This window comes from Lichenostomus cassidix, chromosome 17 (assembly GCF_008360975.1).
Source record: "Lichenostomus cassidix isolate B80296 chromosome 17, HeHo_3.0, whole genome shotgun sequence".
In the NCBI taxonomy this organism is placed as follows: domain Eukaryota; kingdom Metazoa; phylum Chordata; class Aves; order Passeriformes; family Meliphagidae; genus Lichenostomus; species Lichenostomus cassidix.
The window spans coordinates 8,727,583-8,743,608 of NC_139497.1; the positions used below are offsets into that span (position 1 = coordinate 8,727,583).

At 50.1% G+C, this 16,026-nt stretch overlaps 1 protein-coding gene across 10 annotated transcripts in view; it reads right to left on the reverse strand.

The window, feature by feature from the left end:
• The window catches only part of CACNA1B (calcium voltage-gated channel subunit alpha1 B), a 279,796-nt gene that overhangs the window by 168,585 nt on the left and 95,185 nt on the right, over window positions 1–16,026 (reverse strand). For all 10 annotated transcript variants that reach the window (XM_085076372.1, XM_085076378.1, XM_085076379.1 and 7 more), the window contains 3 exons: window positions 11,876–11,967; window positions 9,258–9,410; window positions 4,141–4,328 (listed from right to left, as the gene is read on the reverse strand). In XM_085076372.1, coding sequence (XP_084932498.1) covers window positions 4,141–4,328; window positions 9,258–9,410; window positions 11,876–11,967 — 433 coding nt within the window. The remainder of the gene's footprint in view (window positions 1–4,140; window positions 4,329–9,257; window positions 9,411–11,875; window positions 11,968–16,026) is intronic.

A 16,026-nucleotide genomic window follows, 5' to 3' on the forward strand; every position in this document is an offset into this window, starting at 1 on the left:
GAGATTTGTGAACTTGCTGTCTCCTTACCCTCCTAATCCCTCAGTTTATCACAGGACAAGAAGGGAATATTTACGAGGTGGATTTCCAACTGCAAAGGCAGTGCTGAAGCCCTTGATGCTATGTCTGTAAACCTGTGGAGAGGCTGGATCTGGACCACCTAGAAAGTCATCTCAGTTCTTTGGGAATGACTGAATAGTCCTTCTCAGCAAACCCCTCACCTGGGACAGAGCTGAGCCAAACCACCAAACCCAAATCCCTCTTTCCTGAAGATCCCTTGACACCAAACCCCTCAGTTTGCCTGATTCTACCACACACCAACCTTTCCAGCCTCCAATCTGCTTTCAGGACTGAGCAAACCCTCTCCCCCCTGGGCTCAGTGAATGCTGAGCTGGGAAATCACATCTCACTCTGGGACTGATCCCTACAAACTGAAATCCCTGACTCTGCTCCACCCCACAAGCAAAGCAGCAGGAAGAGGGGAGGGATGACAAAGTCCTGTTGCTGCAGGACAATCAATCCAGCACCGTTTTCAGCAGGAAATGAAGTGGCCATTAAGGCAGGAGTTGTAACCTCAGCCTCCCTGCCATGCTCTCAGCCCCAGACTGCCTGGCAGCAGAGGGAATTCAGCCCCAGCAGGGCTGGCTGCTCCTGCAGCAGCAAGGGAGGGCTTTGTGCAGGCAGGAGGAGAAATTAGCCCAACCAGAGCCACCCTGTGCTGGTGGCACTCAAGGGAAAGGGTGAGGGAAGGGCTCAGCTGAGCCTGAGGAACAGCAGCTTTGACAGAATCACAGATTTGGGTTGGAAGGAACCTCAAAGATCATCTCATCCCACCCCTGCCATGGCAGGGACACCTTCCACTATCCCAGGCTGCTCCAAGCCTGTCCAGCCTGGCCTTGGACACTCCCAGGGATCCAGGGGCAGCCACAGCTTCTCTGGGCACCCTGTGCCAGGGCCTGCCCACCCTCACAGGGAGGAATTCCTTCCCAATATCCCAGCTATCCCTACTCTCTATCAGTGGGAAGCCATTCCCTGTGTCCTGTCCCTCCATCCCTTGTCCCCAGTCCCTCTGCAGCTCTCCCGGAGCCCCTTTAGACCCTGGCAGGTTCTCTGAGTTCTCCACACAACCTCCTCTTCTCCAGGCTGAGCAGTCTCAGCCTCTGTCCATAGCTGAGGTGCTCTAATCTCCTCACCAACTTCATGCCCTCCTCTGGATTTTCTCCAACAGTTCCAAATTCTCCTTTATGTTGCAGGCACCAGAACTGTGTGGTGTTCCCTGCTTTCATCAGTCAGCAGGAGAAAAAACTCCAGTCTTTCTTCTTCCTAATGCTTAATCACAGTTTACACAGATCACATCTCGCCTCTTATGGTCCCACAGCCTTTTGCAAATCTTAATTAAGCAAAAGATTAAAAGTAGGTCCACAGCTCGGCTCTGATGAGTATCCTGCACCAGGGGAATGCTGCTCTCCTTGAGGAGTCCAGAGCCTGGGGCTGGTAGGGAAACCAACTCCACCACTGCAAAATTATCCTGACAAAAAAAAAAAACAAACCACATTTTCCTCAGCAGTGGAGAGCCCAGCTGGTGAAGCAAAGCTCCCTGAACAAGGAATAACCTCTGCCTGTCCCTCGTTGTCTGAGCCTAAAGCTGTGCTCACTCACTGAACCCTTCAGCTCTGGAGGTAAGAGGAAACATCCTTCAGCTCCTTCCCAGGCTGGGTGCAGCTGGGATCAGGCTGGTGCAGGCAGCATCAGGGCAGTTGTGAACTGACTGGAGATGATGGATGGATGGATGGATGGATGGATGGATGGATGGATGGATGGATTCCACCTACAGAGGAGTAGCCACAATGAAGGAGCTGATCCTCCCCCTCTACTCTGCCCTTGTGGGACCTCAGCTGGGGTTCTGTGTCTAGCTCTGGGGTCCTCAGCATAAGGAGGACAAGGAGCTGCTGGAACAAGTCCAGAGGAGGCCATGGAGATGCTCCAAGGGCTGGAGCTCCTCTGCTCTGGAGCTGGGAGAGCTGGGGGTGTTCACTGGAGAAGAGAAGGCTCTTGGGAGACCTCGGAACTCCTGCCAGTGCCTAAAGGAGCTCCAGGAGAGCTGGAGGGGGACTGGGGACAAGGGATGGAAGGACAGGACACAGGGAATGGCTTCCCACTGCCAGAGGGCAGGGAGAGATGGGATATTGGGAAGGAATTGTTCCCTGTAGGGTGGTCAGGCCCTGGCACAGGGTGCCCAGAGAAGCTGTGGCTGCCCCTGGATCCCTGGAAGTGTCCAAGGCCAGGCTGGACAGGGCTTGGAGCAACCTGGGATAGTGGAAGGTGTCCCTGCCATGTCAGGGGTGGGATGGGATGATCTGTAAGCTCCCTCTTCACCCAAACCATTCTGGGATTCCCTGACTTCCCTGCTGTTCCCTGTGCACCTGAGAGCTGCAGCCACAACCACCTGTGGAGGATTTCCAGTCACTGCTGACTGCTTTGGGCTTTAGTCTCCCTTTCCAATGTGATGCACTCAGAGTGAGCACAGAAGCCACCAAAACACAAACCAAGCGGCCAGAAGCACATGACTGGAGCTGTGAAAAGGCTGAGCACTGCACAGGGTGGATCTTCTCCACCCACAGCTTCCCTCAGCTCCCAACCTGCCAAAGCTCAGCCAGGCCCTCAGCAGGCAGAGCAGCACAGGGAGGAGGTGACAGCAGTCAGGGACAAAGGACAGGGGCAGGGATGGCACAACACAAACCACTCACCTTCCAGAACACCCCAAACCCCTCAGATCTTCCAGATCCAACCATCAAACCCTCAGCTGGGCTCCCAGACCTGATCCAACAAATCCAGCCAAATCCAAAATCCAGCCCTGCAGCTCCTCCAGGCAGCTGCTCCCAATTACATTACTGGGTGTCTGGAATGAAGCTACAGCAGCTCCAGAGCAACCCCCAAAATCAATAGCCCCATAGTAAGCTCAGGGTTTGCATGTGGTACGAGAGGCAGGTCGGGAGAAGGTGATCTCATCCACCACATATTGATTAATCAATCCCAGCCAGGATGCTAATGGGCTTTTCTTACAACACTTGGCACCAGCAGGAAGGAGCAGGAATGCTGAATGAGAAGGGGGGAAGCTGGTGGTGTGAGGAAGCTTTGGGATGAGGGGAGAAATGCAGTGGGCAAATGGACCCTTCTAGAGAGGGCTTTAAGTGGTTGGAGATTGGGAATAAATGGAGGAACTGAGCAATGCAGGGAGGAGGGAATAAATCAGATTTATTGGCTCCTAACACAGCAGAATTGTACCTGGCAATTTACTGTGGCTGAGGATAATCCTTTCCTGTTGCTACAAAAACCCTCCCAGGAAGGACTAGAAGAGCCCAGCATGGCTCTGGAGTCTGTCATGAAGCAGACTGAGCTCAGCAGCAGAGAGATGGGCTGAGGGCATTAGGAATGCCTAACCTGGGGATTTTCCACACCAACTCCAGGCTGAAATGAGAGCACTGCACTGCCTGAAAGCCAGCAGGGGCTGGGTGAGATTGTCCTCTCTCTGGAAAGCTGGGGAGGGTAAAACTGGCCAGCCAAGGGGTTGTGACAGCCATGGTCCTTCCCCTGCAGGAGGCAAGGAAATTCAGCCTGGTGAGTCTTTGCAACCCACAGAGTCATGCCAGGGGTGAGGGTGAGTGAGAGATTTGTAAAATTGTTCTGGGCTAACCAAAACCAGTGCTGGATCTCAGTGCTGGTGCTGCTCCCTGAGGTAAATTCTACATTTGATGGATCAGGGCGGGTCAGGAGGGTACAGAACAAGAAGGGATTGCTGGTTTTGCCAACCTGTATTGTGCAGTTTGTTCTCTGATTTCCTATGGGGCACTGTGAGAAGTGCTCCTGCTCCCCCAGCAGAGCCCAGGAGCACCTTGGGGTGACACCAAGCCCTACACTGTCACCCCACACTGACACAACATCTCCCAGCACAGGTGAGCAAACCTGCAGCCTCAAACCACCACAGATCCAACCAGAACCAGAACCAGAACCACACCCTCAGCAAAACAGCAACAATCCTCCCAAAAACCAAGCCATCAAGCGATGAAAACCACACCAAATGAATTTTCCTTCCAGCACCACCTTTCCCCCAGCAGCACCCCCAGCCCCAGCAGAGCACTCACATTGTAGAGGATGTCAGTCCAGCCCTCCATGGTGATGCACTGGAAGACGGTGAGCACGGCGAAGAGGATGTTGTCAAAGTTGGTGATGCCATAGTTGGGCCCCTGCCAGTACTCCCTGCACGTGGTGCCACTGTCACACTGCCGGGCAGGAGGCTCCTCTCCACACGGGAAGTCTCCCACCTCCTCACCTGCAGACAGGGAAGAGAAGTTACTGATGGAAACCAGCCTGGAAAGTTACTGAAACCATCCCCAAAATTTACTGACTGAAACCATTCTGGAAAAGTTCCTGACTGAAACCATCCTGAAATGTTCCTGACTGAAATCATCCCAAAAACTTCCTGATAAACCACCAAAAACAAACCACCAAAAACAAAACACCAAAAACAAACCACCCCAAAAACCAAACCACAAAACCACAAAACCACCCAAAAACTGAAACCATCTGATTGAAACCATCCTGAAAAGTTACTGAAACCATTCAAAAAAGTTCCTGACAGAAACCATTCTAGAAAAGTTCCTGACTGAACCCATCCTGAAAAGTTCCTGACAGAAACCATCCTGAAAAGTTACTGAAACCATCCTCAAAATTTACTGACTGAAACCATTCCGGAAAATTCCTGACAGAAACCATTCTGGAAAAGTTCCTGACTGAAACCATCCTGAAAAGTTCCTGCTTGAAACCATTCTGGAAAAGTTCCTGATTTAAACCATCCCGAAAAGTTCCTGGCTGATATCATCCTGAAAATTTACTGATTGAAACCACCCCCAAAACTTCCTGACTGAAATCATCCTGAAAAGCTCTTGACAGAAACAACCCTGCAAAGTTCCTGATTTAAACCATCCCCAGAAGTTCCTCCTGGCACCACTGCAAGGGCTGAATTCCCATTTTGGGTTTTCTTGTGCCACCATGAATCCAGCACCACCATGGGCACCCCAAACCCACGTCCCCAGGTGCCACATCCACAGGTTTTTGGACAATTCCAGGGATGGGCACTGCACCCTGGGCAGCCTGACCACCCTTTCACTGAGGAAATTCCCTGAGCTCCAACCTAAACCTCCCCTGGCACAACTCGAGGACATTTCCTCTTGTCTTGCCACCTGTGACCTGGGGGAAGAGGCTTCCAAACTGCAAGTAATTAGGAGCTCATGGCAGTTCAACACCTCTGAAACATTATTAAAACAGCACCAAAAAAAATTTAAAAAAAAATTTCAAAACCCACAGAAAATACACACAAAAAACCCAACAATGTGGTAAAAGCAAGGCTTTGGGGATGGCTTAAAACACACTTCAAACAGCCTCAAAGTGCTAAATACTGGCTCTAGAACATTAAACCAAAAGGGCACCTTCTGCACCAGTGCCTTAAGCAAGAGCTGGGTTTGGACAGCCCCAGAATTGTCCAGAAACAGATGTTGGAGCACAGCTGGAGGAGGAGCCCCTGGTTTCACCCCAAGGCAGCACTGCAAGGTGCATTAAGGACTCCAGCACCTCCACAAGCTCCACATTTTTGCTCCAAATTGAGAGGAAGACTCCATCAGGGATGCTGCTTCTCTGCTGAGTTTCACTGCAGACCCAGAGAAGGCAAAGGTGGACAAATCCGCCAGGAATCACCACCAGGAACATCCAGGAAGATGACCAGCATTTGGAAGCCTTGCAGCCCTCCAGAGCAGCTGGGAAAACTCCAGTGCTGAGTTTTCAGAATCAACAAATACCCTAAATAACATCCCCATTTAGAGAGCTGCAATTGGGGAAGCATTAAAGGCTTTTTCAAGTGACACATTATGGTAATGGAGCAGCAAAAGGCACAAAATCCAACCCACCAGGGGCAAAAACAGGAGCAGAGCTAACTAGAATTAGGAATAATCACTCCACGGAGCAGAGCCTGCAGGAGGAGAGCAAGATGGAGCAGAATGGAAGTGTGTGTGGATATATATAAATATATGTGACACACTTTCCTGTTGACTCAACACCGCCGTGCAGGGCAAAGCTCCAGCTCCCATATGGGTCACCACAGGCTCTCACCAGGGCTTGGGGAGAGGAGAAAATGCCAAATCTGGCTCCTGCAGGCCAGTTGGGAGTGTGCATTGAAAGAGGATCCAGTTTCAGCTCGGTTTGGCCTTTTGCTGCCAGGGGATTCTCTGAAAATGCAGTGCACATCTACCACAGAGGGTGGGTGGGTTTTTTTTCCTTTTTAAAACAGTGACCAGAACTGGCCCTCACTCCTTGTGGCTGGAGAAGACAGAGAAAGGGGGAATCTCAAGGAAAAATGGGAAATAAGTGTGATTTCTCTCCTGGAGCAGCTTTGGGGCACTTGGGCTGAGTTGGGTGCTTAAAAATAATTCAGTGTCAGCAGGACTGGACAGCAGGGAGGGTGGGGAGAGGGAAGCAAGATAGGAACATGCACTGCCATTGATTTTTACCCATTTTTCATTAAAATATAGACATGTTTCCAGCTCAGAACAGTCAGGCTGAGGGGGAAAGGCCTTGAACGACCCTTTTTTGCCATATTTTGGTGCCCAGCATCCCTCAGAGCTGCAGTTTATCGTTGACCCAGCCAGGCTATTGGCTCAGCAGAGCAACACTCAGTGCTGACACCTCTGCTTGGTTCCCCTCATGATGCACAGTTGGTATCTCTCTTGTGCCTCCTGATTCCAGCAAAAATCCCAGAGGTTTGCCCATTTTGGGTGTTTGGAGCAGCCAGAAGCAGGAGCAGCTTTTCCTCCTCCCGTTTTCCACCCCCTGCCAGAGGCATCTCTCTAATGAGTTTTTTAATTTCCACATCAGGCTGGTTTGGAGCCCGTGGTCTCTGCCTGGGCTCCTTAATGCACCTCTGAGGAGATGGTGAGCACTTAGGTTTTAAAAAGCTTTGTGGGTTGCTCTGTGCTCTGCTCCCAGGGGAGGCAGTGCCAGGAAACCTCAGCCCTCCTCCTTTCCAGAAGCACCATTTCCCGCCCAGCAGCTGGAATCGATCCCCTAACTCACCCACTAACAGCTCAGCATTTGTGGGACAGAAAATTTTAGGCACCTTCTACCTGCCTGGAGAGGGGGTTTGGGAGCTGAGCCACATCTCCCTCTGAGGTGGCTGATGCCTGATGATTTTTGCTTTTTTTATATACCCTTTTATACTTTTTTATACCTTTGATATATGCTCTGTGTCCTCTATACCCTTAGCCTGCATTGGAATTTTTGCAGTCTGATGTTCTGCAAGTTTTGGGGTTCTGCAAGGCAGAAAAACCAAACATTCACAGGAGGCCAGAGAGCTCTGAGCTACCAAAAACTTGAGGTATCAACCATGGTTGAAACTTGGGCTCTAGCCTCATTTGGGGGAGGGGGATTCTTAAAATAGGGAGACATAATTTATTAAGTTTCTTATTGGGGAATCCTAAACAGATTTGTTAATTTGCAAAGTCCATAAAATGGTATATGCATTATACAGTGTGGGTACATCTCAGCATGTTCCACCTTTGCAGAGCTGTGCACTTGGATCCTATTAAACACCGAGGTAAAACCCTTTTACCCTTTAACCATGTCTGCCTCGTAATTCTAAGAGCAGCAAAAGACAACATGTCAGCTGCTGCCATGCAGAGAAATGCAGCACAGCATGGGCTGCACTCCCAAATCAGGCTGGAACCTTCCCAGCCAGCAAGAGTCCCTTAAACACCACATCATCCCTGAGAAAAACCTGCTCTGGCTGCCCCAGCCTGGCATGGGGACATCTTGGCCATCGCTGGTGGCAGAGCTGAGTCTGCAGGGAGCACACACCACTTCAGGGGTGATGCTTCCCTTTGGCACTGGAGGGAAGGAAATCCTCATTGTTCAGGGCTCAGCCTTGAGGCAGAGCCTGGGGCTGAGCCTGCAGCTGCCTCCTTCTCACAGAGTGTGGACAGACATCCCACACCTCTGACAGACCTGAAAATGCTCCTAGAAAACCCCAACCTCACCACCAGCTCAGCACAAACTCTGCTCTTTCCTCCACACCAACCCTGTCCCTGCTGTCCCTGTCCCCTGTCATCACTGCCACAGCTCCACACCACTCCCAAAGAGACTTTTCTCTCCTACAAATGCACTCCAAACACCTCATTTCCTGCAGGAATTGCCATCATTTTCTCCCAGTCACAACTCCCAGCTGTCCTTCACAACCTGTGTTACATTTCTCCAACATTCCACAGGAACATGAGCAGGAATTCCCTCTGCTTGTGCACAGCTCTGTATAAACTGAGTGTATTAAACTGTTCCCATTAAAAGCACTGTAAAGGATGCCCAGAGATTTGGCAGGGATGTTGTTTTATTACCATTGAAATGCATGGAAATAAATCAATATTAAGACCTATTAGTGATAATGACTGAAAATACAAGGCTGTGTTTTAAAGAAAGTCAATTGCACTTTAAAATGCAATGGTTTGGAGACAAGAAAGATATTTTTATGTGTGTTAGCAGATAATAAACATATTAACACCACTAGAAAGGAATGGGGTGGAACGAGGTGGTCTTTAAGGTCCCTCCCAGCCCAAACCATTCCATGATTCCATGATTTCACACAGCTATTCCCAGCCAAGGGTCTCTGGGATCATCCTCCACCTCCATCTTCATCTTCTGGAGTTTATCCCTCAGTCACAAACAGACACATCATTGACTCTTCAGTGCCCAATTTCCCTTCTTTGAAAGTCATTTTTATCCTTTCTCTATCAAAGAACTCCTTGCCTCCCATCTATTGCCCTTTTATTTTTTGGTTGCTCTCAGTCTTTTCAATCTTTTATTATTTCCCACCAAATTTTCCTCTGAAGCCTTCCAAGGAAACTCAATGCACACCAAGCAAAACCCAATGAAAACATAAACAGACAGCAAGGAATAAAATGAAACACCAGGAATTTGGTTCTGTGCTTCTGCTATGAAAAAATTCTTTCAGGACAGGAGGCCCTAAGCACTTTAATCCCATTTTTGGGCAGACTGGGAGCAGCAGAAAGAGGAGAACCTGCCCTAATCCATGTCAGGTGAGCAGAAAATTCTGTTAACTCTCAGAATTTGTGAGTAAAGAGGAAGAGAATGCAGGGAACGTGGAAGAGGCAAAAGGAAAAGCACCACAGAAAGAGGACAGAAAGGTCCAAAGGGCAGAGCTCACCTGTCTCGTTGGAAAAGCAGGTTTTGTGGAATTTGCCCATGTAGAACTCCAGGCCGATGATGGCAAACATCACGATGGCGAAGAAGAGGAGCAGCCCAATCTGCAGCAGGGGCACCATGGCCTTCATGATGGACTTGAGGACAACCTGCAGGCCTGGGGGGACACCAGAACATGTCAGGGAGGGAAGGAAAACAAGGACATGAGGGTGAAGGGAAGGAAGGTGGGAGAACAGGGCTGTCTGGGGGGCAGTTCAGGATTGGCCATACCCAGCAGTGCTGCTCTTCCCAGGGTGATATAAAACAATTTACTGCCATAAGAGCAGGAGAGACAACAGGGGGTGATCCTTTCCTGGGGCCTTCTCTTCAGGGGACAGACCCAGTGGTTTGTTCAGCTCCAGAGGCACTCAGAGGGTTGTTCCTGAGGCTGGAGGAGTCCCAGCCCCAGCCTGGAGCTGAACCAGCTCCTTGGGCAATGTGGTGCAGCTTTGAACTCCACCTAGGACCCCTCAGGGCCCAGCAAGGCAGGCTGGTGTTAAGCAAGGGGAAGAAAAACTCATTCATTCCTCTCCACATCATGCTGGAAGTGTCAGTTTTATACCATCGAATTCAGACATGGTTGGACTGAGTGGTAATTAAGAAACTGGTGCTAAATGTGGTTATTAGTGTATCTGACTGTGCTGAAATGGAAGTGAGGCCATAGCAGGAGCTTAAACCTCAGCTGGTACAATTCTTCAGCTACACCAGGGTCACTTAGAGGTATTTTCCCACATAAATCCCAATTTGTGTCTATTCACACAAAGCTAAAGTGTTCCTTTGGAAGGAAGATTGTGGTGTTAACCTGGAGAGATCTGCAGGATCTGCACTGCAGTGAAAACCTGTCCTGAGAAACTCAGAGTGAGGCCAAAGCCAGAATTTCCCACCACCTGATGTTATCACTTAGTTTGAAATTGGAAGAGGAAGGAAAACCCCATGGATGGCTGAGTTCCCCCTGTCCCAGGGAGCCTGGGCTGCTGGGGAGCTGCTGTCCCTCCAACACACCCCAACAGCCTCAGTGCTGTGCTGTCACACCAGAACACGTCAAGGCTGTCCCTGTCACACCAGAACACCTCACCCTGTCACACCAGAACACCTCAGGGCTGTCCCTGTCACACCCTGCTCTGCAGAAACAAACCCCAGGGCTGGCCAGCCACAGCTCCTTCAGCAGCACTGAAACTCATTTTCAATTAGAGCCAGGGAGATAAGGGAGAGAGGCTGAGATGGAGGTGGCAGATAAGGTCCTGCTGATGCACACAACAAAACCCTGCAGTGATGGGCAGCAGCTCCCTGGGCTGTGCTGAGGGATCATCCTTGTGCTGCCACCCTGCACAGCACCAGGGACATCAACATGGGCACACTCATTAAAAAAAGCTTTAAATGAGCATTAAAAAAAAGATCAAGGTCAGTTGGATGGGAAAAGTACTCAGGGTGTAGAAGGAAAAAATATTTCATGTTTGTGTGTGGTTGCACCTCAAGGCTGTACATTTACTACAGGAAAAAAACCATCATAAAATACTCAGCTTTCTCCACATCACTAAAAACCCAAGAGCAATGGTGTGGGGAGATGTTGTGCTGGTCCAGGACACAGTCCCAGGTGGGAACACATGTCCCACAGCAGGACAGGGACAGCTCTGAGGGCCACACTTCTGTTCTGACACCCTCAGCCTGTCACTGCCACACCTTGCACAGGCAAAAGGTCCATGGAATAAAGCCAGCAGCTTCTCCTTATGGAGACCCCATGAACAAATGACTCCATTCCAAGCATCTCTCCTGGGTGGGAATTCAGCTTGAAGCCCTGCCCAAGGATGGATCCTGATCTCAGGAAACTCTGGTGCTGTCATTGCCCCCAGGAGGACAGGGCTGCCAAGGGGTTAATGCAGAGAACACCAGAGCATCCCACAGGGCTGCAGCTCCTTCCACCAGCTCTGCTGGAGGGTAAAAACCTCTCTGTTCCACAGCCAGCAATGAAACAGCAATGAAATTTCATTTCATTTCCTTCACTCAGGATCACTCTCAGCTCCCCTGCTGGGGGCAGAGCAGCTGTGACAGTGACAAATAAAAAGGCAGAAAGGCACGGTGTGGGCACTGGGATGGTTTCAGGGCTCACTGGAGCATTCAGACCCTTCAAGTTCAAACATCAAATGGATGAAGCTGAGCAGGGAAGGACAAATCCCACCTGCTCTTTCCCTTCAGTTTGTACCTCTATTAAAAGGGTAAAATCTTCAGCACAAGAAACTCCACTGATCAAAACCATCAGGAGATCCAAGCTGAAAAGAAGCCTGAAAGCTGCACAACTTGCCTCTCAGCTCTTCCCAGCCCAGAGAATTCATTCACCCCCAAAGGCAAAAGGGTCTCAGGACAAATCCCTTCCCCTCAGCTGCAGGTCTGGGAGAGGAGTGCTGAAATCAGCACTGAACAGGAGGGGAGAAAATCAAACCTTGCCAAGGGCAGGAGCCACTGATCCCACAGGAGCAGGGGGAGAAAATATTGCTCAGGAAAGCAGTAACAGCCCAAATCCCCAGAGCACTTGGGCTGTGACACGACATTGTCACAATATTGTCACGACATTGTCACCACACTCACTTGGGATCCCCGACACCAGTTTCAGGGGTCGCAGCACCCGCACGGCTCGCAGCGTCCGCAGGTCAAAATCAGTGCCAGCAGTCGCCAGAATCCTGCAGGGAAAAGAGAAAAAAACTCAGATTTAATACAAATTCCTCTTCCCGAAGGGTGGGTAAGTGTGGTGTAAGAGCAGCAAATATTGGAGCTGCTTTCAGCTCTCTGCCTGTGATCACACTGCAGGTTGTGTTCACTGAAAGCCATCAAACCCCACAAACTCTGGGGCTGCCCAGCCTGGCTCAGGCTGCAGGAAAATCCCAATCCCTGCCTGTTTGTGAGGCCACTGGACATCACCAGGTCCCTAAAGAGCTACTCCCTGTGCCACAGGAAAACACACCCCAAAAGGGGAGAGAGAGGGGGAACTGAAACCCTCAATGATGGTGGAAATTACCTGCCAGAGCTTCTTCCTCCAATAAACCCACAAATCTCTCAAGTCTTGATGTCTGGTGTTTCCCAATCCCTGAAGCACTTTCTGGTCATACTCTCCTCTCAGTGTGCAGAATTAATTTCTGTTCAGAGCTTCTCCTTTGAGGAGAGCAGGGTGTGAGTCTGGCACACCACCAAACACAACCCCCAGAGCAGAGGGAGTCTCAAAAATGGGATTTCTGCACAGAAAATGAAATGGATTCCCCTGTTTTAGGGCACAGCAAGGGGAGAAATATTGTCCCAATGTCCACAAGGATGGAAACTCCTGAAGTCAGCACTGCCCCTTGGAGAGCACAGCAAAGCCACCTTTGGCAATTCTTGCAGCACTTCCTCAGTTTCCTGAGAAGAGGAGCCCTTTTTCCTCAGTTTCTTGCTAACCAGAGCCATTTCCCCCCAGTTTCTTTAACAAGAGCCCTTTTTCCTCAGTTTCTTCATAACAGGAGCCCTTTTTCCTCAGTTTCCTGATAACAGGATCCCTTTTTTCCCAGGCTTTTCATAACACAAGCCCTTTTTTCTCAGTTTCTTCATAACAGGAGCACTTTTTCCTCAGTTTCTTGCTCACAGGAGCCTTTTTCCCCAGTTTTTTTTGTAACAGGAGCCCATTTCCTCAGTTTTCATAACAGGAGCCATTTTCACTCAGTTTCCTGATAACAGGAGCCCTTTTTCCTTAGTTATTTTTGTATCAGGAGCTCTTTTTCCTCAGTCTTTTGACAACAGGAGCCCTTTTTCCTCAGTTTCCTGATAACAAGAGCCCTTTTTTCTCAGTTTCTTGCCAACAGGAGCCCCTTTTTCCCAGTTTCTTGACACCAGGCTGCCGAGCATTCAGCAGCAATGAGCCACCATGAAAACAAACCCAAGGAAAAGCAGAGTTTTCCCAAACCGGCTGTATAACTGCACTCTGCACTGTGCAGGATGCCTGCAAACTCACTCTGGAGAGCTCTCCCAGAATAAATCCCTATCCTTGACTTACTGACTGACTTAGCCTGGGCCAGGGAAAAGCAGGATCAGCATTGCTGGGCGGAAAGAGCCAGACTCCATCAGCAGGAGGTGCTGGAGATCAGGAAAAAAACCCGCTGGGATCTTGGATGGCAGCAGGCAAAAACAAGCCAGGACCTGAGGAGCTGAGTGTTTATTCTATAGGACACCTGTTCCCACATTTTCACGACCTTAAAATTCCCATTACATCAGCGCTAAGGATGCAGTTGGAGCACAAGCAACAGGAGACAATTTAAACCAAGGTGCAGCACATGCAGAGACTTCTAATTTAATCTTCTGCACCCATGCCAGTGATTGCACTCCTCTGCTCCTTTCCCTCCATCCTCACTGCTTAATTGCTCACTTATAACCCTGAGCAGTGTGGGAATAATCAGGAGATCATGCTGAACATCTTCCTTGGGTGTTGCTCCCAACAGCACAGTCAGGCTCCAGGGAGCCAGGGGGGATTTGTGCTGTCACAGCTGGGATGAGCTGGGAAAAGTGTTCATCCACTTCTTGGTTTGTTTGTAAATTCAAAGAGAAAATGGGAGGGGTTAGGGGACACTGTGGTGCCAGTAAATGTTCCAATGGCTTGAAGTCTTCATTCCAGTGTTTTCTTTCTAGCCTGTTCCAACTATGGCAATACACACAAACCCCCTTGCCCAGTCCAAATCCCTCATTTTCCTTTCTTAGTCATCAATTCCCACACCACTGGCACTGCCACCCCCCAGTTCCCCTGCACAGGACACCCCACAGCCACCATCTCCATGGATTCCATCCCATCCCACTCAAATCCCACAAACCATCCAGCAGGGCTGAGCTGTCCCTGCTCCAGGATTCTGATGGATTTTGCCCAGGAATCCTTCACTCTTGGAAAACAGAACAACCCAGGTGTTGTCTGGAGAGGCAGAAACAGCTGCTTGCTGAACAAAGCCACTTTTGCTGGAAAAACCAGAATGGGTTGGGTTTCTCTGGGCACTCTGTGCCAGCCCTTCACCACCCTCCCAGGGAGAGATTCCTTCCCAGTACCCCATCCATCCCTGCCCTCTGCCAGTGGGAAGCCATTCCCTGTGTCCTGTCCCTCCATCCCCTGTCCCCAGCCCCTCTCCAGCTCTCCTGGAGCCCCTTCAGGCACTGGCAGGAGCTCTGAGGTCTCCCTGGAGCTTCTCCTCTCCAGGTGAACATTCCCAGCTCTCCCAGCCTGGCTCCAGAAAGGCTCCAGCCCTTGGAGCAGCTCCATGGCCTCCTCTGGATTCACCCCAGCAGAACCTGAGGGGATCAGGAGCAGCTCTGGGTCTGAACTCCCCCTTTGGACGCTGCAGATCAACGAGCAGACAGTGACAAATCCCAGCATGGCCATGCTGCGTTTTCCTGCTGCTCACACCGTGGGAAGGGCTGATCCTGCAGTCCCTGTGCTCATCCCACAGCTCTGCAGCTCCAGCCAGGCTGGGCCAGCAGCAGAACCAGAGCACAGGGAGCCCTGAGGTTCTCAAAAAGTGCTGTGGTGTTAACATCCATCCCAGGAACCCTCAGGAGCTCAGGAAGGAGCAGCTGGAGCACAACAAAGCAGCCCAGGAGGAGAAGCTGTGCCAGGGTGGGGATGAAGCCTTTTCCCTGCAAAGGTAAACCTCATTTACAGGATTCCAGTGCTCCAAGCTGCCTGGAAAAACATCCCAGGGAGGGGAAGACTTATTTAACATCCTGGAATTTGGGAGACCTTAATTAACATCCCGGAATTTGTCCAAGTGCCACCTTGCTGTTGTGCTTTTTCCCAGCTCCATCTGAAAGCTCACAGAAACTACTCTGAGTTAGGTCAGAGCAAGTGGGAAATTATCCTTAAAAATAGGAGAAATGGAGAGATCAAAGGAGCCAGTTGACAATCCCATCCCAAAATCCTGCTGGAGCATCCCTGGCAGCACAGCCAAGAGCTGAGAACAAAGCAGAGGTGGTGGGTGAGCCAGTGCCAGAAGAGGAAAGCAGCTGGGAAAAGTAAGAACATACAAAAAAAAAGAAGATTTTAAGTGATAAATGGCTTGATCTGCAGCCATTTTTGTGTCTCAGTGGCTTGTAGAGAAACACAGAGATTGGATATGTTTGGGATTGTGCCTTGGATAACAACTCCAAGGGTTTCAGTGCAACAAAATCAATTCCTCCGTGGAAGTTGTATTTTTTATGACAGCCAAACACCAAACCTTTCATGTTCTTATGCTGCTGGGGCACCCATCCTGCCACCCCTGGGGGCTCAGGGCCAAGGCACTCACCCCACAATTTTACCATCACTTGGAAAAATGCTGCTTTTCTCCCTCTCTCCTCCACTAACAAGTCCTGACTGACAGCTCTTCCCAGAGACAGCCCAGATGTGGGATAAATGCTTGATAACTTTTATTCCAGCAAAGCCTGGAATAAATTATAAAAGCAGCTTGTTCCTCTGGGGACAAAAGAAAGCAAAGAACGAAGGGAAAGTTCCTTCCCTGAACGCTGTGATAACATAAATAATTAGCAATCCCTTCCTGTAAGGAGCTGGGAGCTCAGCATTGATTTGTTCTGCTTCAGCAAGACCCAGGCTGCCAGACAGAGGTGATGAACATCCTTAGGGCAGCCCTGACCAAAGAAAATGCCTTGGAATTCCTTCAGGTTTAGCCTCAGAGCTCCAAATCCTGAGGACTGGAGTGGGGAAAAGCTGAGTCTGTTCCCCAGGATGCTTCCCAGGAATG